This window comes from Eublepharis macularius, chromosome 15 (genome assembly GCF_028583425.1).
Source record: "Eublepharis macularius isolate TG4126 chromosome 15, MPM_Emac_v1.0, whole genome shotgun sequence".
NCBI classification, from domain to species: Eukaryota; Metazoa; Chordata; class Lepidosauria; order Squamata; family Eublepharidae; genus Eublepharis; species Eublepharis macularius.
In genome coordinates this window covers 49948376-49973766 of record NC_072804.1, presented here as the reverse complement: position 1 = coordinate 49973766, position 25391 = coordinate 49948376, and the positions used below count along the sequence as shown (strand labels likewise).

The window sequence follows — 25391 nt, the reverse complement described above, 5'->3', positions numbered from 1 at the left end:
AGACTTCAACAAACCAAAGACCCAACAATATCAATAATAAAATCACTTTATTGATCCCCCACTTTGTGTGGGGGTGTGCCAGGAACCATAAAGGGAGCAAAGGGGTGAGTGAAACAGAAGACAGAAACGAGATCTACTCTATGGCCAAACATACAAGACAAATAGATCAACCATGGATCTGAGAATCTCAAAGGCTGTACTTTACAGGCAAGGAAAAAATGGACTGAAGCTGTTCAAAAGTCTGCTTGGAATCTTAGCATCACAACTGCCTCCTTCAGACTGCAGAGTTTTGCAAAATTCAAAAGCAAAGATGCGTTGCATGTTGCATTCGACAAATCTGTCAGAACTTCATCAACATTCCTGCGTACATGGCACAAGAGAGAGATACATAAGCAAAAGCCAGACTCTGCCCCAAGGGACTTCCAATCTAACTTGCAGAAGAAGAAAAAAGATAACAATGAGCCAATGTGCGTTTTCAGGCTTTGCTTCAGTTGAGGATGAAAACTAAGAGACTAATAGAAGTTCTGGCATGAATTTCAAGCTCTGGCAACATTTATTTCAAGGATACACATTCTTCCCCCCATTTATGCCTAAAGGAAGAATTCCATAGCATGCTCACGGCCTTTTAAAATGTTCAGTTGTTTGTTTTAATTCTGAAGTTGACCAACTGTTTCAGGGGTCATTTCGTAGAAAAAGGGCTGGAGGAACAAATTAGCATAACTCATTAGCATATGCCATGCCCCCTGCCATCACCGGAAGTGTGTCATTGGCATAACTGATTTGCATATGCCACACCCCCTGACATCACCTATCCTGGCTGTTTTGAACCCAATCCTGGCCATTCCGGTCCAAAATTGGGCCCAAAATGGCAAAAAGGGGCTGAAAATGGCCGAAAAGGGGCCCAAAATGGTCAGGATCGGGCCGCTGCTGAGTGGTAGAGTGATCCTCCACCCATCAGAGGCCCGATCGGGCCGTTTCGGCCACAATCCAGGCCAAAACGGGCCCCAAATGGCTGAGAGTCATGTGGGCGGGGCCACCTGACATGTGACCTCTTTGGGGAACTGCCGGAACTGCATTCCGGCGCGTTCCCCCTCAAAATGAGCCCTGGTTTCAGAAGCATGGATCTTACTCTCTGTTCCAACTCTGCTTAGCTCTGTATTGGTAACAGCCTTGCATTGCAGATGGCTAAACTGGTACTGGAGATCAAGTTTTCCTTTATGGTCCCAGAGAGACGTTTTGCGTGTCTGATTTCTGAGAATTGTTGACCTTAAGGCCTTTTTGTCCCTTGCAATTGTCAAAAAGTTAACAGTAACAAAATAAATACCCAGCTATAGATTTCACAATAAATAGAACATGTTTCAAATGCAAGCTTGCAATTTATGAATTGAGGCAACTAGATTTGGCCACATAAATTCCAGCCTGTGCTTTGTACTAGCTGCACTGTGAAAAACACACCGCCATATATTAGCGTTTCATCAGCCTTTTTGTATATTTTGTTGGTAATGTTAGATCTATTTGTCTCTAGCAACGTGCTATCACAGAGGACCACTCTGATACGAAAACTCTCTTTTCAGGAAAAGGCAGTAGAGGGCCTACAAAATGCAAAGAGTGACATTCTCATTTCTACGTAAAGCAGATGAGATTCCATTCAGTGGCGCATATACACGTTCGCTCTCTTTTGTGCGCACACCCATATTCTTTTACAAACCCCAGGAATCCCAGTTTATCATCTTGGTTTGAAGCCTCACATTTCTGTGCTTAAAGATTCCTTAGGATCCAGGACACTCTACCTGGGTATAAACATTCCTTTCGCAAAAAAATGGAGCGAGACTAGAATGAAAATAGAATTGGGAATCAATTTCTAAAATAAAAAGTTCTAAAATAAAAAGCGCCCCCCAAAGCAGTCACTTGGAGCTCAATGTAACAGAGCAGCTAAGAAGACTGTAAGAGAGAAGAGCCCTACGTTGGCAGCAAGGCCGAAGCCTCCACTGTAGGTATTGGTTTTGTCTGGAAAGTTGGTTTTGCCAGGTATGTTACGTTCTGAATGGATGGCGTCATTCCGGGTGGTGCCTTCTTCCGAGACCCGTTTCTCGGCTTCCGATGAGGACATCAAGTTCACACCTGGCTGGCTTTGAGATCCTGGCCGCTTGCATGGAACCTTGTTTTTGGGACGGGACGTGCCAACCCCGCTGCCTGAAACGAGGACCTCTCTGTCACTGTTGCTGGTGCCAGTGGCACCGGTTGCAGCAGGGGTGCCTGACTCAATGGCAGAAGTGTTGTTCTCCTTGGAGGGAGTGCCACCACCAGCAGCAAGAGTCTCACCACTTGTAGCTACCACATCCTCATTGGTGGCTCCATGGCTGCCCGTCCCTGAGTGTCCAGGTCTTGGAGTAAAACTTGCAGTACTGTCATCATTGATGAAACTTTCCCCAGTAGTGCCATGAGAGTGGACAATACGGCTGCTGTCTACATTGGTGTTTCCTGCAGTACCAGTTGCAGGAGGGTGAGTAGACCCATGTCCCTCTGCGGTGAAGACGGGGGGCTGAGCGGGTGCAGTGTTGCGCTCTTTGGAAACGATAAAATGTTCTCCGGGGCTTTCTTCATCCTCCTCACACTCTTCTTGCTTTGCTTCGCTGTTGCTGGACGTTCCCAAGACCTCTTTGGTGGAGATTTCTTCAGAGGAAGAGGACGAAGAGGTAGTAGTGGTGGAGTTCCTCTTGGGGACGATGACGGGTACTAGCACAACAACGTTGCCGTGATTGCCAGATGAGGTGGCGCCAGCTCCTGAGTTGTTCTTGTCCAAATTTGTGGTAGCAGAAGAATCGCCTGTTGCAACGTGCCCAGATTCCATAGCACCCATTGGGGAAGCCGTCTCAACTTCAGAATAGCCAGTGAACAGATCGTCGTGGGACTCGTGTTCATCTGGGTGAAAGGAAGTCGTCACAGCGTTGCCTGCAGCGGTTAAGTTCTCATTACCCTCTGTCTCATTGATCATATGGGTCTCAAAGGGTTCCTCGACTGATGTCTCATTATCAGCTATGCCAGGAGGGGAATGCACAACCCTTGCTTCGTCTTCCTCATCCTCGTAGACACAGTTGGGGCTTGTTGTGTGATCAGATGGGGAGGGCGTGGTGGACGGGGCGACACACTCATCTGCTTCGGAGAGGTTGGGAGAGTCTGCAGCCACTCTAGCTGCCGTCACCACACCATTCACGATGCGCGTGTTGCAGAGACTTCCTTGGCAGCACAGAACTTCCGTGTCGTCTAGCTCTTGCACCAAGGTCAAGAGAGAACTTTGGCACATGGCTTCGGAGGCACAGCCTTTGAAGGTCATAATCAAGTCCTTGCTACCTGCAGAAGGAGAAGAGGGGAAAAGATCAGTGTTTATTTCAATGGCCACAAGTGGACTTGGACAACAGGCCTTCCAGGTGGTGGGATAAAACCCTGTTTCATGACACTTGGTCTGTTGCAAAGTACAGGAACTCCTGCAGCCCAAGGGTCTTTACTATCTGGAGTCTGGGACAAGGGAGCTATGGAAAGGGGAGCAGCAGGGAAGATAAACTTTGAGCCAAGCTACAAGTGACGCCTTACACAGGTTGGACACTTGTAGGGATGTGCGTTTCGGCATTCAGAATGCCGAAAGAATGCCGAAACAAAAGTGTTTCGGCTTCTTTCAGGGAATGCCGAAACGTTTCGGGGAATCCCGAAACGTTTCGGGTAGCCGAAAGAAAAAAGCCGAAACGTTTCGGGATTCTTTCGTCTTTCATTCGGCTTTTCAATGGGAAAATGCCTCCGTCTTCCCGGACGTCTGGGGGAGGCATCTTCCCACCGAATAAGCCCAAAATTGGTGGGGACCTTCCTCTAACCCTTCTCTAACAACCACCCAAGTTTCAGACAGATTGGACTTTGGGGGGCCATGTTATAGCCCCCCAAAGCAGGTCCCCCCATCCTCCCATAAAGGAGCATCTTCTTCATTATTTCCTATGGGGAAAAAATGAAGAAGCAGGCTTCCTTTGCCAGGGGTGGCATTTTGCATGCAAAATGCCCCCTTACCCTCAGGGGCCCTTCTCCCACCCCTCCTCCCACCCCCCACCAAGGCTCAGCCTGCTCCCACTTGGGGGGGCCATTTCATGGCCTCCCCAAGTAGGTGCTCTAATCTCTACCACTGACAGCTGGGGGAGGCTTGTGTTGCCAGGGGTGGCATTTTGCATGCAAAATGCCCCCCAACCCTCTGGGGCCCTTCTCCCACCCCTCCTCCCACCCCCCACCAAGGCTCAGCCTGCTCCCACTTGGGGGGGCCATTTCATGGCCTCCCCAAGTAGGTCCTCTCAGCCCCTAAAGTCCACCCCTTACAGCTCCACACAAACCCAATTCCCCCCAGCTGCCACACACAGACCCAAATCCCCACATTAGCCCCTCACAGACCCAAATCCACCCCCACCTGCCCCACACCCATAACCCCAGGAACAGGCTGGCAAAGGCCAGCCCTCTCCCTTTGTTCCCTATGCTGGGAACTTCTAAACTCTCTTTCCCTGGGCAATTCTGCACAGCCCAGGGGTGCCACAATGGTGGGCACACTTCTGAGTGCCAGCTGGTCCCTGTGAAAGAGCACCTGAACCACAGACACCCTCCCTCAAATTCCCCCACCACCTACAGAGATGGCTGGCCAGCCAGCCCCATTGTTCCCTATGATGGGAACCAACTGCACAACAAAGAATAAAACAAGAACAACACAAAATAAAGTTTTTTAAAAATTATTTTCTCCCTTCCAAAGTACAAGTAGGCAAAGCATTATGACACATAACACCAGCAGTCCCCCACACAGAAAAATAACACAACTCACTTAACATCAGAGAATCACAAAGCACGATTCCTGTCAAAAACACTTTATTTCTTGAACAGCTTTAGGCTACACAGCAGGGGGGGAACACCAAAGGGCATGGCAGCAGTATCTTACACAAAAATAACACAACTCACTTAACATCAGAGAATCACAAAAGCACAATTCCTGTCAAAAACACTTTATTTCTTGAACAGCTTTAGGCTACACAGCAGGGGGGGAACACCAAAGGGCATGGAAGCAGTATCTTACACAAAAATAACACAACTCACTTAACATCAGAGAATCACAAAAACACAATTCCTGGCAAAAAAACTTTATTTCTTGAACAGCTTTAGGCTACACAGCAGGGGGGGAACACCAAAGGGCATGGAAGCAGTATCTTACACAAAAATAACACAACTCACTTAACATCAGAGAATCACAAAAACACAATTCCTGGCAAAAACACTTTATTTCTTGAACAGCTTTAGGTTACACAGTAGGAGGGCACAAAAGGGCATGATAGCAATGTACTACAAAAAATAATACAACCCACTTCACCGTTTTTGACAGCAATTGTGTTTGTGTGATTCTCTGATGTGAAGTGAGTTGTGTTATTTTTGTGTAGTACACTGCTTTCCTGCTCTGTGGTGCCTTCCTACTGTGTAACCTAAAGCAGTTACAGAAATAAAGTGCTTTTGACAGCAATTTTTTGGGGTGATTCTTTAATGTGAAGTGAGTTGTGTTATTTTTGTGTAAGATACTGCTTCCATGCCCTTTGGTGTCCCCCCCCTGCTGTGTAGCCTAAAGCTGTTCAAGAAATAAAGTGTTTTTGACAGGAATTGTGCTTTTGTGATTCTCTGATGTTAAGTGAGTTGTGTTATTTTTGTGTAAGATACTGCTGCCAAGCCCTTTGGTGTTCCCCCCTGCTGTGTAACCTAAAGCTGTTCAAGAAATAAAGTGTTTTTGACAGGAATCGTGCTTTGTGATTCTCTGATGTTAAGTGAGTTGTGTTATTTTTCTGTGTGGGGGACTGCTGGTGTAATGTGTCATAATGCTTTGCCTACTTGTACTTTGGAAGGGAGAAAATAATTTTTTAAAAACTTTATTTTGTGTTGTTCTTGTTTTATTCTTTGTTGTGCAGTTGGTTCCCATCATAGGGAACAATGGGGCTGGCTGGCCAGCTATCTCTGTAGGTGGTGGGGGAATTTGAGGGAGGGTGTCTGTGGTTCAGGTGTTCTTTCACAGGGACCAGCTGGCACTCAGAAGTGTGCCCACCATTGTGGCACCCCTGGGCTGTGCAGAATTGCCCAGGGAAAGAGAGTTTAGAAGTTCCCAGCATAGGGAACAAAGGGAGAGGGCTGGCCTTTGCCAGCCTGTTCCTGGGGTTATGGGTGTGGGGCAGGTGGGGGTGGATTTGGGTCTGTGAGGGGCTAATGTGGGGATTTGGGTCTGTGTGCGGCAGCTGGGGGGGAATTGGGTTTGTGTGGGGCTGTAAGGGGTGGACTTTAGGGGCTGAGAGGACCTACTTGGGGAGGCCATGAAATGGCCCCCCCAAGTGGGAGCAGTCTGAGCCTTGGTGTGGGGTGGGAGGAAGGGTGGGAGAAGGGCCCCAGAGGGCTGGGGGGCATTTTGCATGCAAAATGCCACCCCTGGCAACACAAGCCTCCCCCAGCTGTCAGTGGTAGAGATTAGAGCACCTACTTGGGGAGGCCATGAAATGGCCCCCCCAAGTGGGAGCAGGCTGAGCCTTGGTGGGGGGTGGGAGGAGGGGTGGGAGAAGGGCCCCAGAGGGTTGGGGGGCATTTTGCATGCAAAATGCCACCCCTGGGTGGCAACACAAGCCTCCCCCAGCTGTCAGTGGTAGAGATTAGAGCACCTACTTGGGGAGGCCATGAAATGGCCCCCCCAAGTGGGAGCAGGCTGAGCCTTGGTGGGGGGTGGGAGGAGGGGTGGGAGAAGGGACCCTGAGGGTAAGGGGGCATTTTGCATGCAAAATGCCACCCCTGGCAAAGGAAGCCTGCTTCTTCATTTTTTCCCCATAGGAAATAATGAAGAAGATGCTCCTTTATGGGAGGATGGGGGGACCTGCTTTGGGGGGCCATAACATGGCCCCCCAAAGTCCAATCTGTCTGAAACTTGGGTGGTTGTTAGAGAAGGGTTAGAGGAAGGTCCCCACCAATTTTGGGCTTATTCGGAGGGAAAATGCCTCCTCCAGGCGTCCTGGAAGACGGAGGCATTTTCCCATAGAAAAAAGCCGAAAGAATGCCGAAATAATGCCGAAAGAATCCCGAATCCCGAATCCCGAAAGAGATTCTTGTTTCGGCTTTCAGCTTTAACGATAGAGAATTTTCTTTCGGCTTTCTACTTTCGGCTATAGCCGAAAATTTTTGGCTTGCACACCCCTAGACACTTGTCAGCTTACCTCAAGCTTTGATGGGAAATGTAGGCATCCTGGTTTTACAGCTTGGCTCTCCATTGCAGCTGCAAGACCAGGACGCCTACATTTCCCATCAAAACTTGAGGGAAGCTGACAAGAGTCCAACCTGTGTCAGGTGTCACTTGTAGCTTGGCTCTTTGTCCCAGGAACAGATTTAGGATTTTAGTCCACTCCAATCAAAAGACTGTCATCAGGCCCCTATGCTGTCAAGGGGCAAAGAGCTCATGCCAGCTGAGAACATGCTCAGCAGTCTACTGCCAGACAACAACAACAACAACAACAACAACAACATTTCATTTATATACCACCCTTCAGGCCAACAACACCCACTCAGAGCGGCTTACAAAGTGGGTTATTATTATCCTCACAACAATTACCCTGTGAGGTCGGTGGGGCTGAGAGAGCTCTGAGAGTGCTGTGACTGACCCAAGGTCACCCAGCTAGCTTCAAGTGGAGGAGTGGGGAATCAAACCCGGTTCTCCAGATTAGAGTCCTGCCACTCTTAACCACTACAACAAACTGGCTCTCAAGATGACTTGTGCAAGCCAGCCAAGACACAAATGGAATGGTTTTGAAGGAAATCTCACTGCCTAGTTCTCAACAGTATTTCACTCTCACCAGCATTGCTCTTAAGACCAGCTAAGATGTAGGGGGGAAACAAAAGCATCTTTGATTGACCAGCCTCTAAAGCAGCTGCTAGTCTCAGAGCCAAACTACAAGTGATGCCTGACACAGGACACTTGCCAGCTTCCCTCAAGTTTTGATGGGAAATGTAGGCATCCTGGTCTTGCAGCTGTAATGGAAAGCCAAGCTGTAAAACCAGGACACCGACATTTCCCATAAAAACTTGAGGGAAGCTGACAAGTGTCCAACCTGTGTCAGGCATCACTTGTAGCTTGGCTCTCAGCATCCTCTGAAGTCGTCCATGCTAAGAACCACTCCATCCCAATGGAAACTACAGCTCAACCTTCAAACCGAGACAGCATTGGGGAGCATCTTGTGAGGGCATCTTTGCCTGAGCAGGGAGCTGTGCCACCCAACACTCACCTTTGTGGCTGCCGATCCCTTCCAGGCACATGTTATGGACGCCGGTGCACTGCACTGTCGCGATGGTTTCATTGGAGCACCCGGAGCCAGTGCCGTCTCCGTCCACGCAGCTGTAACACTCCAGCCCGTTTGTCGCCTGACTGTGTAGATGCAGATCTGGAAGGGAGAAGGGGGTGAGTGGGAGAAATCGCCTTGAAGCACTTTAACTGGAGGCTGCTGATGGGACTGGTGAACCTATGGTTATCCTTTAGGGTTAGCTCTCACCAGGGCTTTTTTTCTGGGAAAAGAGGTGGTGGAACTCAGTGGGTTGCCCTTGGAGAAAATGGTCACATGGCTGGTGGCCCTGCTTGGCGGTGCGGAGGGCAATCTAAACTCCCCTCTGTCTGGAGATCAGGGGGCGGGGCCACCAGCCATGTGACCATTTTCAAGAGGTTCTGGAACTCCATTCCACTGCGTTCCCACTGAAAAAAATCCGTGGCTCTCACAAACTGAACATGATAACTTGCTAGTTCTTGAATTGTACCACTTCTGACCCCAGAGGAGGTATAACAAACATAAATGAGATTTCTCACTTCCATGATTTCTCTCTCTATATAATATATAAGCTATGCACTTAGAAAGCTAAATATCATAAAATCATAGGGTTGAAAGGGTCATCTAATCCAACCCCCTGCACAATGCAGGAAAGTCACAATTAGCCCCCCACACACACACACACACATAAACACCTCCAGTGAGCCCTGCTCCATGCCCAGAAAATGGCAAAATACTGTCAGGATCCCCAGCCAAACTGGCCTGGGGAAAATTGCTTCCTGACCTCAAAGTGGTGATCGGCATTACCCTGGGTATGTAAGAAGGGCCACGAGAACTAAGCACTGATGTAACCCTTCCTGCCCTCCCTCTCACGACCTGTCTAGGTTCACAGAATCAGCATTGCTGTCAGATGGCCATCTAGCCTCTGCTTAAAAACCTCCAAAGAAGGGGAGCCCACCAAGAAGAGTGTTAGCATTTAGCCTGGTTTCTTCCCAATATGCTAGTTTTGGATATTCAGATAATCTTTTTTTTATGGGGGAAAGCCTATCACCTTGCAATCCTCCAACCGCATTGTGAGAGTTCTAAGAGAGGAGGGAAAAAATCATTACACGTCTTACTCTGCCTCTAAAGTGCAAATTACAGGCTTGTAGAATCCCCGTTGGAGCTGTATGGGAAAGGGAGAAAAGGTGCAATTCTATTCCTATTTTAAAGGATGCTTTTGTTTTCCTTTAAAATGCTACAAGCTGAGGCTCAGGGTTGCAAAAGCTTCTCATCAAAGTGGGGAATTCTGCTTGGGTGCCACCACCACACTCCAAGCAAAGTCAGGAATTACAGGATAGGTAGCATCTTTGTCCACAATTGGCAGAAGGTGACCACCCCCTCTAAAAGCTCAGCAACACATTGCCCTGTCCCCTCCATTCTCCCACAATTCCGGTCACAGGTTGGGAAGAGGGGGGAATGCACGTTGGATAGAGCGCTCTCCCCCTCTCCTGGTCTTCTCCCTTCTAATGCACTCCTTGAAAAGATCTGTTAAGTGTGTGACCAAGAGGCAGGATGCTGGAAGAGGGAGCTCAGCACTCAAGATCCCACTTGCAGAACTGGATTGTTTGCAGCCCACAGACCAGTTGACAAAAAGCAAGAGAGGAAACCCTCACGGGAGAAGTGAAAAAATGCACTAGAATTTAAGAAACAGCATATAGCTAATAGTCAGTGTACAAAAATCAGGAACACTCCTTTTTCTATGCAACAGTATGTAACTAATATTAATCACTACACAAATCAGGAACACTTCCAGTACATGTTTGAATTTCACATCTGTTCACACAAAAGTCCTCTCTTGCTTTTTGTCCATTTACGGGAGACGCCATTTGGTTTTCTTCCCCACAGACCAGTTGAGGCTGAGCAGGTTAATCAGCCAGGGACCAAGAGACCCATTCCAAGATTCTACCTGCTGCATGTTACCGGGTTAGAAGGTTACCTGGGGTGAAGCTGTTGCAGAGCGGCGTGTCACAGCAGGTGGCATGGATAGTACGGGTGCCTGAGAAAAAGCTCAATGTGTCATGGCAAAGGGGAAGGTTGGCACACCCTCTCAGCTTCATGTTGGAAAATTGACCTGCAGGGATCACAGGAAACAGGGTAAAGTGGGGGTCCTGCATGCACTCTAGCGCAGCACCCCTCTTCCTCAACTAACCTTCCATCTGTGCCCTGGTGCTTTGTGATAGGCTTGCAGACTGGGCTGCCATATAAAGAGATGCAGCCTTCGAGGAAGGAAATTGACCTAGTGCAAGCCGCAGAAGGGAGCCAGGAGGGTTACCAACTTCCAGGTGGGAACTGGAGTTGCCCCAGAATTGCAACTGATCTCTACTACAGAGATCAGTTTTCCTGGAGGAAATGGCAGCTTCAGAGGGTGGCCTCTAAAGCATCACATCCTTGCTGAGCCTCCTCCCTCCCCCAAACTCCACCCTCCGCAGGTGTTGCCCCCCAATCTCCAGGAATTTCCCAAGCTGGAGTTGGCAGCCCTCACCGGTAACCTCACAGGGAAGGCTGATGTTTCTCTTTCTACTTTTGCTGGCCCACCCCTCCAAGGCCAGCCATCCTGATTTACTGCGCATGACTAGGGTAGTGGTGAAGAGGGTGAGCTGTGAGCCACAAATTTTCAGCCTCGAAACTCACCTCATCATACTACTGCCCTACTTCACACAACCCTTGTAATCGTTGTAAGGATTATTAAAGAGTGAAGCATTATAAAATATTATTTATTAAGAGCACAATGTCCCAGGTGCTTCATGTGCGGGTGTTTATGACAGGTGTGATGCATTTTGAGGAAGCAAGTCAAGGGAAACAGGCAGGAGAGCCAGCTTGGTGTAGTGGTTAAGAATGCGGGACTCTAATCTGGAGAACCAGTTTTGATTCCCCACTCCTCCACTTGAAACCAGCTGGGTGACCTTGGGCCAGTCACAGCTTCTAGCTCTCTCTTGTGGGGATAATAATGACATACTTTGTAAACTGCTCTAAGTGGGTGTTAACTCATCCTGAAGGGCGGTATATAAATCGAATGTTGTTATTTCAAAATTTCACTGAGTAATAATACTGACATTGGGAATTGGGGAATTCCCTGGGGGAAGGTCAGGATTTCTTGACTTCCTAGATCAAAAAGAGTCCAGTAGCACCTTTAAGACTAACCATTTTTATTGCAGCATAAACTTTCGAGAATCAAGTTCTCTTCGTCAGATGCATGATATCATGCATCTGACGAAGAGAACTTGATTCTCGAAAGCTTATGCTGCAATAAAAATGGTTAGTCTTAAAGGTGCTACTGGACTCTTTTTGATTTTGCTACTACAGACTAACATGGCTAACTCCTCTGGATCTTTGACTTCCTAGAGAAAGCAAAGACTGTCATCATTTGAAGAAAAGCAAATCCCACCAGACCCCAGTGCTGGGTACATTATTATTGGGATATTTCTACTCCCTGCCTGGTCCACTGATAAGGGTTTAATTTGTGTCATTGCTCATGCCAGCTCAACTGAAGAATCTGTTTTCAACACTAAGGAACAGAATAGATTAAAACAGCACAGGAAATGCCTCGGAACATGTACAGAGTGTATATCTCCCTCATAGTTCAGAAACTGTGTCAGAATTTAAAAGTTTTAGGTGGGTAGCTGTGTTGTTCTGCAGCAGAGCAGCAGAATTTGAGTCCAATGGCTACAAATCATTTCTTTAGCTGCAGAGAATCCTGGGGAATGTAGTTCTGTGAAGAAGGGCAGGGATCAGGGCTTTTTCTGGGGAAAGAGGTGGTAGAACTCAGTGGGTTGCCCTCGGAGAAAATGGTCACATGCCTGGTGGCCACACCCCCTGATCTCCAGACAGAGGGGTTGAGATTGCCCTCCGCGCAGAGGGCAAACTAAACTCCCCTCTGTCTAGAGATCAGGGGGTGGGGCCACCAGCCATGTGACCATTTTCAAGATGTTCCAGAACTCCGTTCCCCCGTGTTCCAGCTGAAAATAAGCCCTGGCAGGGATAGCTGTGTTGGTGTGCAATAGAACAGCCAAGATCTGAGTCCAGTGGCACCACAAAGACCAACAAGGTTTTCAGGGTATGAGTTTTCAAGAGTCAATTTGAATATGAAGAAGGGAGCTTTGACTCTTGGCAGCTTACACCCCCCAAAGCTTATTTGTCTCTAAGGTGCCACTGGACACAAATCCCGCAGAATTAAAAAGGGGAGCTTCTGGGACAGGTAGTCCAGTTTCCAGGTAAGCTAAGCACTGGCACTTCTAAGTTTAGAAAGCACAGAGGCGAACAAACTTTTGATCCCCCAGAACATTCACTGAAAGGAAGGCGCCTCCCAAAGAATCTCCAAATTTCATCTTCCTCAAGCGACCCCAGCCAGTCAGGTAGTGTGTATGAACCATATCAGGACACTACACAGCCAATCAGATCTGGCTATGTGAAGCCGCTTTTGAAGGCAAACAAAGCCAATCCTTTGGCCAAGAGCTGCCAATCTCCAGGTGGTGGCTGGAGATCTCCCAAAATTCTAGCTGGTCTCCAGACGACAGAGATCAGTTCCCCTTAAGGTTGCCTCTCGGTGGGAGGCTGGGGCTGCAGCACGTACCTCGTGCCTTGCTCACTTGGCATACATGCACTTTCCAGCACGTGTCATCATACCAGCTTTGCCCGGGATGAATTCTGACCCATTTGGGGCCAAACAGGAACACACTCTGTGTGTTTCTGGGGTGCCTGCCAGTGGTGGGCAATCTCCGGGGGGGGGGGCTTGCCACCGCCCACCAGTCGCTGGCAGATTGGCAGGCAATGAGGCAAACCCCTAGGAGGTTGCCAGCCACTGGTGGGCACCTGGGAACCCTAGTTCCCCTGAAGAAAATGGCTGCCTGGAGGACAGACTTTATGGCATTATGACCTCCTCTCCTCAAACCCTGCCCTCTCCAAGCTCCACCGCAAAATCTCCAGGAATTTTCCTATCTGGAAATGGCAACCCAACTTTGGTCTCATTTTAAAAATTTGCTACGGAGAAAGGAACATCCTTTTTGCAGATGCAACAATGCTGCCTTGACAGTGGGAACATTTCCATGCTGCCTTTTCAGCTCCAAGCATCATCAAGTAGGGCTCTGCTTTCCACCCATCCCGCCACAACAGATTCTCTTCTCAGAAAGCCCTGCCATTCATCCCTTCCTGCTGTAGCCAGCCCTCCTCTCCCCCAAATCTCCTGTTCCCCTCTCCTACTTACCTGAGCTTCCGGTGACGTCAAGGTTCACACACTGATCCTGGTCCCCAACACAGCTGATCTGATTGCGGGCACCTTCGGGACACCAGGGGCCTTGGGTGGCACACGTATGGCAGCGCATGTGGTTGGCGGGGGCTGGATGGGAAACTGGGAGGAGACAGACAGGGGCCATTAGGGACCTAGGAAGGAAAGTGGCAAAAGGGAACAGGCAGAGAGAGAACAGCACCATATTGGCAGTCAGAGAATTACCCATCCCAGAACAATTCTGCAAGGATTGTACCATTGTTGTGCCATTGCCACATCAGATCTGAGCATCTTTTGCCAAGCTGTGCTTGTAGGGAACTGGCTATGGCAATTCATTACCTGAAAAAGTCTTCAAGGGTACACAAATCCCACTGTATCTGATACAGCTAATCTCTATGGGTCAGAACAAGGTCCAATCAAGTCTGATATGCTTCACCTTTTTTAACAACAAAGGAGTCAGGAACAGATTGCCTCTTAGAGTCTCTCTACACATTACTAAGTACCTAGGGACACTCAAGTGAACCTTATTTGACGAGTCCCCCCTCCAACTTTCCATGCACTCAATTGCACAGTCACACGTCAATTTACTCCATGTCACATGTTTGATATCAGTTCCTCCTCAATTGCTAAAAGTATGCCCGTTTCCCTCACATCCATTCATTGAAATGCAGATCCTGACACTCTCACACCTTAAAGAAATGCAGACTGGCAATTCAAAGGAGCCTACAGTACTTGTTCCTGCAGCAGAAACAGAGTAGAATTGACACTTCGCCCTCCCCCCGTAATCACTTGCAGATGCAGTCACACAAAGGGAGCTCCCATGAAATCGGCATTCGCATGCACTGAGCAAGAACAGCTTGCACACAATTTGAGGACTAGACATACAGTCCTGCATCTGAGCGTCCCTAGGTACTTAGTAACGTGTAGAGAGACTCGTAGTACATGGAGAAAGACTATTTTCTCTCCTCCTGCCCCGCTTCAATGCCAAAGCAGCCTCTTCAATCTCATGAAAAACAGCACGGAGAAGGGTATTTTGAGCAGAAAAGGGGCAGCTGGGGAAAGGATTCAAAAGACCATCTCCTACTGATATGCACTCCCCCCCCCCCCGGCAACTTTGGGTTACGAAAAGAAATCATCTAACCACGTGGTGCAGGGTGGATGAACGGTCAGACTCGTCCTACGAAGGCCTGAGTTTGAACCCTTGCTTTAAAATAAGCCAGTTAATGTTTCAGCCTAACCCACCTCACAGGTTTGTTCTGAAGATTAAAGCAGGGGGGGAATTGTAAATGCTGCTTGAGAAGGGTGGGATTAAAGAACGACAACTAAACACATTTCCCTCCCTCCCAAACGTCACACATCATTGAAAATTCACTTCCCTCCCGATTTCTACAAATGTGGTCACCTCAGCCAGACCCTTTCATATCTTCTTGGAATTTCACAGCGGATGAAACTGGGTGGCAATTCTAGAATTCCTCTGAGAAGTTTCACCAAGGAAATCTTGGGGCTGCGGGACCCGAATCTTGCTCTTCGCCTGCCTGTTCACCTCCCCCAGAATCCCAGCGTTGTTTGAGAGGAAGTCCTCCTTGGCCTTTCAATTTTGGCATCAGCAACGGGACTCACCGAAATAGGTCTCATTGTTACATCTGTCCTCGGAGCAGAACCGTGACTGATACGACAGAGCCATCATGTGCGAGTTGATGGAGACGGATTCCTGTGGGTACAGCTGGCTGGCACAGCCTTTTTTAATGGTCTGGAAGTTCATGAACGCTGGAAAGAGAAATACCCTTCAGGTGGTGCCGGGTTTCTCACTCATGGTTGGCGCCTAGCACAGGACTGGATTTTTAAAATTTATTTTATTTACGTCATTTATAGTCCGCCTTTCTCACTGAGACTCAAGGCGGATTACACAGTATGAGGTTAATACAATCAGTATCAAGTACATTTCAATACAATACCATAAAGTAAACAGATACAGGTTTAAAAGACATAGCATTAGCAAGGATCCAAGACAGAGTAGAAAAAATACTGGAGCAAAACATAATCAATTCTAGGACTAACATTAGATAACATGGAGCACTGGTGGTACATAGGAGTACATATTTAAAGCAGCAGATAATATGTAAGGCAATATAGTGATGAAGTCTATGATTCCCAACTCGTTAGTGAAGCATCTGAGACCCCATTCCTACAATACAGCCCTCCCATTTGAGTAAAAACCCTTTTTGAATAGTTCGGTTTTGCATCATTTACGGAAAGCCAGGAGAGTGGGGGGGGGGGCTCTTCTGACTTCCTCAGGCAGGTCATTCCACAGGCAGGGCCGGTGCGCCCATTGAGGCCAGGTAGGCAGTGGCCTCAGGGCGCGAGGGCACTGGAGAGGCGCCAGAGGGGGTGTCGGGGGCGGAGGAGCATGCTGCGGAGCTGGCATGGCTGGTCTGCAGCTGCTGCAGCTAGCCAGCCCCGTGCCACTGCCGCCGCCGCCACATGCCCCCACCCAGGCACAGCAGCCACGAGCCACTGCTGGGGCAGCGTGCGGAGCGTGGAGCAGCCTCCACCTGCCACCCCAGCCATCCTCTGGTAAATGCCCTTGGCTTGCGCTGCGCGATGATGTCATTGCATGATGACGTCATTGTGCAGTCTGTGGCGTGTGCGCGCATAGCGCGTGCGCGTGGGGGTTGCCGCAGGCGCCAGAAACCCTGGTGCCAGCAGTGTCCACAGGATAGGGGCCACCCCAGAGAAAGCCCTTGTACAGGCTGCTGACATCACCCGTGTGCAGGCTGGCACCTGCAGGAGACCCTGTTCAGATGAGCGAAGCTGCCATGGAGGAACATAGGGAGGGAGGCGGTCCCATAGGTGTGCCAGACCAAAGCCGTGAAGAACTTTGTATGTAATAACTAATACCCCTGGGATAAAAACTGGAGACACGTTTCACCCACACCCACATACAAATTCTCAAACACGAAACAACAGGCAGGTGGCTTGCTTGCATTTCGGAGAGAGCCACATTTAAATTGGTTCCTGGAATGGCGCTCTCTGCTTTGCTTCGAGATGCCAAGCTGGATTCTGCTTTCGTTACAGCCGTGATGGTTCCAGGTTTCCTGTATTTTTCACACCTGTATATTTCACCTGAGGGCCCAACTGCAAAAGCAGCCCATCTCCCAGCATTCTCTGTTGTGGATTCCACCTGTTTGAACGACCTGCTTCGGGAGTCTGGGAAGGCTCCCAGCTAGGTGGTGGCTGGAGATCTCCTGGAATGATAACTTATCTCCACGCCACAGAGATCAGTTTCCCTGGAGAAAATGGCTGCTTTGGAGGTCAGACTCTGACACTATACCCTGCTGAGGTCCCTCTCCTTCTCAAACCTCACAATCTCCAGGCTCCCCTCCCCCAAATCTCCAGGAATTTCCCAACCTGGAGCTGGCAGCCCTAGCCTCCACTCTTCTGTCATTTCATAGAATGTATGAGCCAGTTTGGCGTAGTGGTTAAGAGCAGCAGGACTCTGATCTGGAGAGCGGGGTTCGATTTCCCACTCCTCCCCTTGAAGCCAGCTGGGTGACCTTGGGCTAGTCACGGCTCTCTGGAGCTCTCTCAGCCCCACCCACCTCACAAGGTGATTATTGTTGTGGGGGTAATAATGACATACTTTGTAAACTGCTCTGAGTGGGCATTAAGTTGTCCTGAAGGGCGGTATAAAAATCGAATGTTGTTGTTGTTGTTGTTATTATAAAATGGAACTTTTCAGGAGAGCATTTTGAAAAAGAAACATGGTAAAACTGAACTGTGCGAGAGGCCATTTTTAAAGAAACTAGGGAGCAGAATTGTAGTTCGTTGGTCTTTGAAATTTTGGGACACTTTTCTTTTTCCTTCCTCCTCATACTGTATTGCTTATTAGATGTATAATACTGGGTTTTTTTTCCTGTTTGCTTCAGTGTTTTCGAAGGGTGTAATCCAGTTTTATTGCTTTGTTTATATTGTGCTGGTCTTTTGAATTGTTTTTATACCCCTGTATTACACCTTGAGTTTCAACAAGAAAGATTGAAGCGCAATGAAGTAATTAAATAAAATGACACATATTTACAGGTGTGCCCTGGGACCTATTGAACCAGTTGTGTGCTGGGAGTACTGTGTTGAAACTAAATTCTCATGCGTGTGGGAGCTTGTTTGAATTGGGACTGTGGGAGGGGTGTGTGTGTTAAGCCTTTCCCATGTGACTTTTTGCTGACTTGAAATGGCCCTGTTGGGAGGTTGCTGTTTGCCCTCTCAGGAAACTTTTATGGAGCCCGAGACCTTGGTAATTTCCACACGCCCTTATAGGGACAGCTTACTCGCGGCTTTTCCCCAGGAGTCCAGACATCTCCATTTGTAAAATGGTTGCAGGCTGTTGGGCTTCCATTTTTTCGGCACCTTTTTTGGGAATGCACTTTCCACATCCCTGAAATGGCACCGAAAAAACAGAAGCCAAACAGCCCGCAATGGTTTTGCAAACGGAGATGTTTCCAGTGTTCTGTGAGTGGGCCGTCCCCACAAGGGCTTGTGGAAACGGCTCTTATCATTCCCAGTTTTTGTTTGAAATATTCATTTATTTTTGTTTAAAACATTTCTACAGCACCTTTCTTCCCAGTCTAGGATCCCCATAATGACAGCATTGGCCTGCATACTGTGGATCAGGGCTTTTTTTCTGGGAAAAGAGGTGGTGGAACTCAGTGGGTTGTCCTCGGAGAAAATGGTCACATGACAGGTGGCCCCGCCCCCTGATCTCCAGACAGAGGGGAGTTTAGATTGCCCTCCACCCCTCTGCCTGGAGATCAGGGGGCGGGGCCACCAGCCATGTGACCATTTTCAAGAGGTTCCGGAACTCCATTCCACCGCGTTCCAGCTGAAAAAAAGCTCTGCTGTGGATATAATTTTTTCAAACATGATGCCTTAAGATTTCGCTTGCCATTTGCTCATCTGCACTGGGCAAACCCCCTGACCTTACCCCCAGTCCTCCACTCTCAAGAAATTGAGGAGCAGGAATAAAATGGAGGGAAAATAGCCTCTAGGAATTTCCCCTTGTTTTTGTGATACTTATGATAGATATTAGGGGAAATACTTAGAGTGTCACCTGGAAGTGACATCACATCCTCCCCAGGCACCACCCTAGCCTTAACAGGCTGCCCACCAGAGCAGGAAAACTGCCCTGCTCTGTGAAGCAGCAGGAAGGAAAAAAGGAGGGGGGCGGGGAATGTCAGTGTGATGCTGTGATGTCACTTCCAGTTGAGCGAGTAGAAGTGATGTCATAGTATCAGCAACACTAGGAATTTTTCAGATTTCTATGGCATTTAATATAGAAATTGGAGGAGGTCCTATGCCATGTCACTTCTACCCGCTCAGCTGGAAATGATGTCATAGAGTTTGTGACATGGCCCTATCTCCCAAAGACTGGCAACACTACCAGAGGTGCCAGGTGAGCATGGATACAAGGTATGCTCCCATCCCACCCCCCCGCATGTAGGTAAGCACCACCCCTGATTCATCCCACTGAGAGAGTTTGCTATTCTTCATCTATAAACTATAAAATATAAACTATACATGATAGACAGACAAACTATAAAACTGAAAAACAGAGGCATCTACAAAGAACTTCTATCCCCTCTTAATTGTCTTCTTCTGCTATCAAGCCTGTAAAAGAATGCTGTGAAACTCAAAAACTTGCTCATTCTACTTTGTGGACTATTCAAAGCATTATGAAGCTGTTCCTATTTACATTTTTCCCTTAATGGCCTAACATGGCTGCTTGCATTAAAAAGACATAAATAGAAGAAATGATCCTCTACAAGGATTGCCTTTAAGCATCGCTGAAGATCATACTTACAAACCGAAGCCTTGCGGACAGATGTGGTGCAGCTGGCCCAGGGTCCTTCGCACGTTACGGTTTCTCCAACACAGTCATATTCTCCTTGGCATATATTGCACTCCAGGCAGAAGGCTGGAAAAGATGGAAAAGAATTCGTTAAGAATATATTATGATTAATAACATATACCGGGACCCGGCACACCTGGGAGATAGAAATATTTTAAATAAACAAAAGGATAAATCACATCCCTTCTAAGCTGAAGCTATTGTACTTTGGTCACAAGACTCAACTCACAGGAAAAAAAACAATCATGCTAGGAAATGTGGAAGGCAGCAGGAAAAGAGGAAGACTGGAAATGAGATCGCTTGACTCAGTAAAGGAAGCCATGGAATCTAGAATGCAAGATCTGAGCAAGGCAGTTAATAATGACAGAATGTTTTGGAGGCTGTTAATTCACAGGGTTGCCATAAGTCGGACACAACTTGATGACACATAACACAACTGCAAATGTGACAGGATAATTAAGGACGCTCTGGGACTTCAGTTTAAACAAATGTGCAAAGGTCAGATCGATTACTAAAATTATCTGATCCCCTAGGAGCATTTTAGCTGCAACCTTGGCCGTTTCCAGATGGCTTACCTGAAGCTGCTCCATGCCGCAATGTTGTGGATCGTGCTGGGGAAAATGCGAAATATTGTGTTTTCTCATGCGAGTTTTGTGCGACGTCGCGCAAAACTCGCACGAGAAAACGCGATATTTCGCGTTTTCCCCAGCACGATCCACAACATTGCGGCATGGAGCAGCTTCAGGTAAGCCATCTGGAAACGGCCCTTAGAAATCACAGGCATTCAGATGACAGTGAAAGAAGATGCCTTTTTAACCTCTCTCCTTGTTTCTAAGCCTTTTGCGTTTCTGGCTTACAGCTGTTTTTCTGCAACTGGCGGATTAAGAACGCTTAGGACTAGGAACTTATTTTTTATTTTATATAAAGGTTAGATTTCTCACCCCTTTTTGTGGGATGCGTGGATTTGTAGGTTGATCACATTCCCCATACATAAACAGCTGCTTAGGAATTTCTAGGCAAAAGAACTCAGAAGTCCAAGGAAGAGGAGCCAAGAAGACGAGTTTTGGTCTGCTAATAGCTCTTTCGCCATCTCAAGGTGTTTTGTGCAGTCCATGTTGTCAGAGGCAGTGGGCGTTCATTTAAAAGATGGGATAAGCAAGTGCAAACTTGCAAGAAACCAAGTGGGAGTATCCAAGAGACTGTGTGCACCATTTGGCCGAGATGGTATTGGGACAAGGAAGTAAAGGACCGAGGTTGGTTTTTAAAAGGTGAAACAGGAAATGCTGCTTGGTGGGTGGCCTTTTGCTGTTTGTCAGAACAGGCCCTTTATTTCCCCTCCTATCAATCAACTCCTTTGAATTCAGCAAACCCCAAATTCTGTTTGTGAATTCTAGGAAGGTCTATTAAGAAAAAGCTTTTGGGTATTGAGCAGTCTTAAAACTGGCCTTTGCTTCTCCCAAGATTTTAAATAAAGAACACATTCAGTATTTAAACTGATCTTTTGACTTATGATCAGTAATAATTATTCCGAGGGATAATCACTCACAACACGTACAATGCCGTCATTATTTATTCTTAACACTGACAGGGACTTTTCTTTCAAAGCATTTTGTGTATATTAGCTAATCGGTTAATGTTACTAACTCTGTATTGCTGGTAGGGGGCAGTAGTGAGCAATATTGCTAAGTCGTGTCAGGTTGCTGAGTAAGTTCACAGAGATTTGAACCAGGGCCTTTCCAGTTCACAGACTTCATCACTTTCCCACTAAACCAGCTCTTGATATGGCACAGGAAGAGAGACGTCAGGTCCAAAACGGTACATTCCTCAGGAGACAGAAACAGTTTTCGGACCCCAGTGGCACCCAATAATTAGCTGCCAGTACAATGCATTATATAACGAGGACTAGAAACTTACCTTTTGTTTTACAAACTGAGAAAAAGCCTCCAGAAGTCTGACTCATAAAAAAAGAAATGGGCCATCTGCTTTCGAAGGAAGTAATGAGTCCAACCTGGCCCACAGCCAGAGGGGCAAAGAGCATTTTTCTTATGGGTTAGCAGCTCCCACCTTCAGCCTCCTGTATGATTTGCGGATAGTGACCCCCCCCCCCGCTTACATCATTTCCTACTCAGCATTAGTGTCTCGCATGTCCTCCTTACAGCCAAATTTGCAATTAAATGTAGCTGCAAATTCTTTCCCCCTGTCCTGGTTTTCCGTCCCCCTCCCAGATTTCCCACAAGTTATGTCTAGAGGGTTTCCTCTGCATGATGCTTCTTAAGTTAAAAATTGGGATTGTGCAACAGAATAAAATATTTCAACTCCTAAGAATAAGACAGTGAACGGTACTGCCCTACCACTTTTTGTGATAACTCAGACATGCATTTGCTACATTAAACATCCACTTCTGCAAAATTGCATCTACTGTTAGTCTAGTCTGATCTAGAGACTAATTGCGCAGCTCATAAAAATTGCATCGAACATCCATCCTGAATGCCTCTGAAGCGCTTCAAGTTATTTTTGCAAGGCAGAATTTTATTCTGCTCTGAAAAATTAAAATTCAGTCGTCCGTGGCTACGTACAAATCCTGCTGTGAGCTGTACTACTTCTCTATTCTGCATCAAGGAAACCTGAGTCCTTTTTTGCAATTAAAACATATTTGCATCCATTTTTTGGTATAATTCTACTTCTGCAAGAGAGAGTCAAGAAGCTTTGCCATGTACTGAAGCATGGGAAATAGTAGAATAACAATATTTTATTAGGTATCTGCCACATACTGGGTTATCAAAACTATTATTGCCTGGAACCCAGTAAAAAAAAAATAGGGATGGTTCCATCCTTTGCCTCAGGTACAAGATTCAGGAAGGTGTTTTCGTACACAGGATGAAAAAAGATGCTTGTTGTCTTCCCAGCCAGCATGGCCTAGAGGTTAAAAAGTTATACTAGGGCTTGGTACACCTGGGTTCGAATCTCCATGCTCCCATGAAATTTTGTCAGATTAGCCTTGGGCCCATCACAATCTCTTAGCCTAACATACCTCACAAGGTTGTTGTTGTGAGGATAAGGTGAAGATGGGGAAACTATGTGACAAGCTGCTTCGGGTCCCCACGAGGGAGAAAAACAGGATATAAATAGAAAATAAATAATATATTAGAAAGAGCCCCGTGGCGCAGAGTGGTAAGCTGCAGTACTGCAGTCCAAGCTCTGCTCACGACCTGAGTTCGATCCTGGCAGAAGCTGGGTTCAGGTAGCCGGCTCAAGGTTGACTCAGCCTTCCAAGGTCGGTAAAATGAGTCCCCAGTTTCCTGGGGGTAAAGTGTAGATGACTGGGGAAGGCAATGGAAAACCACTCCATAACAAAAGTCTGCCAAGAAAACGTCGTGATGTGATGTCCCCCCATGGGTCAGTAATGACTTGGTGCTTGCACAGGGGACTACTTTTACCTTTTTAAGTAATATATTAAAAATGAAAGAGTTCGTGCAGAGCAGTATTGGACTCCCACCTACGCAATCTCAGTGTAATTTTTTCCTCTGGCACAAGGCTTCCTTGTGTTGGCCAAATCAAGTGCTCAGACCATGCATTCTTTTACCCCAAAATTATTTAATCTATCCAATGAACACAGATGCAAGCCCCCCAACAACAGCTTCTGGCGATGCTGGCATTGCTGGGGAAATCTACATTATATATTTATTTTGGTTCTACATCAATTTAACCATTGTGCCCCCCAATTCCCGTTGAAACTGTAGTTTGGTCAGGACACTAAGAATCCCCCGTCTGACAGAACCGCAACCCCCTGAATTCCCTGGGGAGAAAGAATGACTAATATCTAATAAAGTCTTATGGAGATCCGCCCTGATTTCCAATAGGATTTTACACCTCGGCTATCAACTGAAAGCAGATTTTAATCTACGGCATTGACTTTTGAGCAACTGTTTACATATTGTCAACATTCAATTAAAGTGTTCCTAATCACAGCATCTCTTTGCTCCATTTCTGATGGTTGGCAAATTCTAGACTAAAAGAAGAAGCCAGCCATCTTTTTCATCAGTTTTGGTGCAGATATCTTTAACCTTGTCAGGTCACACAAATACTTCAGGCCTGCTTTGGTTATTCATTGCAATTGTCTCTCAAAGTTCATACCCAGGGCTTTTTTTCAGCTGGAACACGGTGGAATGGAGTTCCGGAACCTCTTGAAAATGGTCACATGGCTGGTGGCCCCGCCCCCTGATCTCCAGACAGAGGGGAGTTTAAATTGCCCTCCGCACCAAGCGGCATGGAGGGCAATCTAAACTCCCCTCTGTCTGGAGATCAGGGGGCGGGGCCACCAGCCATGTGACCATTTTCTCCAAGGGCAACCCACTGAGTTCCACCACCTCTTTTCCCAGAAAAAAAGCCCTGTTCATACCTATACGTTGACTCCAACAAGGGAGCAATCAAAAAATGCTCCATTGGAAGCTGTTTGCATTTACATCAGCAGGACTGAGTAGTAAACAAAGTTAAGACTAGGTCACAGTATTAATGAGAGCTGCTCCCGAAATTTCGCTGGATGTAAAAATCTGAAGCGAATCAAAGCCTGAGGTATTTCGGCAGAAGCCAAAAGATTTTAAGTCCAGTAAAATGTCTCAAGAGACATTATATAAATCCCCAGACAGTCACAAAGTTTAAAGAGTTAAGAAAGTATAGCTGCCATTTAAGGTGATGTTTTATTAAACTGAACTGTCTGTTATTTATGATTTTATCGCCGGTTTTAAATATATCCGCCCTAAGCCCATTTGTGGGGAGGGCAGAATAGAAGTTAAATCAATCAAGCAAGCAAGTTTAAAGGGAAAACATATCAACAAATTTGGAGGCCCCACCATGAGCGAAATATTTCAAGAACCTGGAAAGCCAACAACTCTGTGAAATTCCTCAGATGATCTCTGCACATCCCTAATCCCAAACAATAAATAATATTCTATTAATAACAGCCCTGGCATCCTTGAATTTATCTTTACCTTGGCCGAGGAGAACAGATAGTATTAAAGCCACCAGGGTCCGTCCCATCTTGAAGCACCTCTAAGCTTCCCCTCCTTGTCCTTTTCCTTGTTTATGACCTGCTTGTAATGTCCTCTTAAATGCTCTCACCCAAGCCTACCTTTCCAAAGGGACCAGCCCCAAACAAGGTGTCTCAATTGGTCTCCGGCTGGGATCCACCTCTCTCCCAATGGGTGGAAAGGGGACAGTGCTAATTAACGTTGCTAGGCATGTGAGAGAAAACACCATAAGGGCACATGCCGGACAGGGGGACCCACCCGGTATCAAGGTGAGTCACAGCCGGGATTTCAGAGCCGTTGGGAGCATCCCAAAGGATAAATGAGAAGGCAGATTGTGTCAGGCCTCAGGAATCCAACCCATCTGGTTGGGAAGGAAAACTTGAGTGAGGCAGAGAGAGCGAAGAAGGGAGAAAACAACCCAGAGTGAAGGAGACAGAGAAAGGGGGGAGGGACAGAGAAGCAAAGTCTGAAAAGAAAGCCAAGGTGGGGTGGAGGGTTGAATATCAAACCAGTATTCAGTTCCCCTGCTCAGGCATAAAACTGATGGAATGACCTCGGGCCAATCACTCTCTTTTATCTCAGACTACCTCACAAGGTGGTTGTTGTGAAAGCAAAATGAAGGAAGAGCTATGCACGCCACTTTGAGCTCTTTGGGGAGGGGAAGGGTGGGATAAAACTTGAGTACACAGAAAGAAAAGGGGCTTTCTTCTCAGAGGCCATAATCCCTGCTGTTCCTTCAAGTAAAGTACTTCCTCGGGGAGGGAGGGCTCCATGTTTGGGGGGCTTCAATATTCCGGAGACTGGGAGACTACAGTGGGTCATCTCCACAGCTGTCGCAGTGGGGTGAAGAGACCAGTTCC

General features: G+C 47.3%; 1 protein-coding gene across 1 annotated transcript; it reads right to left on the bottom strand.

Moving 5' to 3' along the window:
* Positions 1–30: 30 nt before the first annotated feature.
* Positions 31–24578, bottom strand: LOC129343299 (uncharacterized). The gene is made up of 7 exons (XM_054999450.1): positions 24493–24578; positions 19457–19570; positions 15226–15372; positions 13585–13728; positions 10321–10455; positions 8310–8465; positions 31–3351 (listed from the first exon to the last, which is right to left on the bottom strand). Exons 1-7 carry the CDS (start codon positions 24539–24541, stop codon positions 1916–1918), a joined length of 2181 nt encoding a protein of 726 aa, XP_054855425.1. The 5' UTR covers positions 24542–24578; the 3' UTR covers positions 31–1915.
* Positions 24579–25391: the final 813 nt, after the last annotated feature.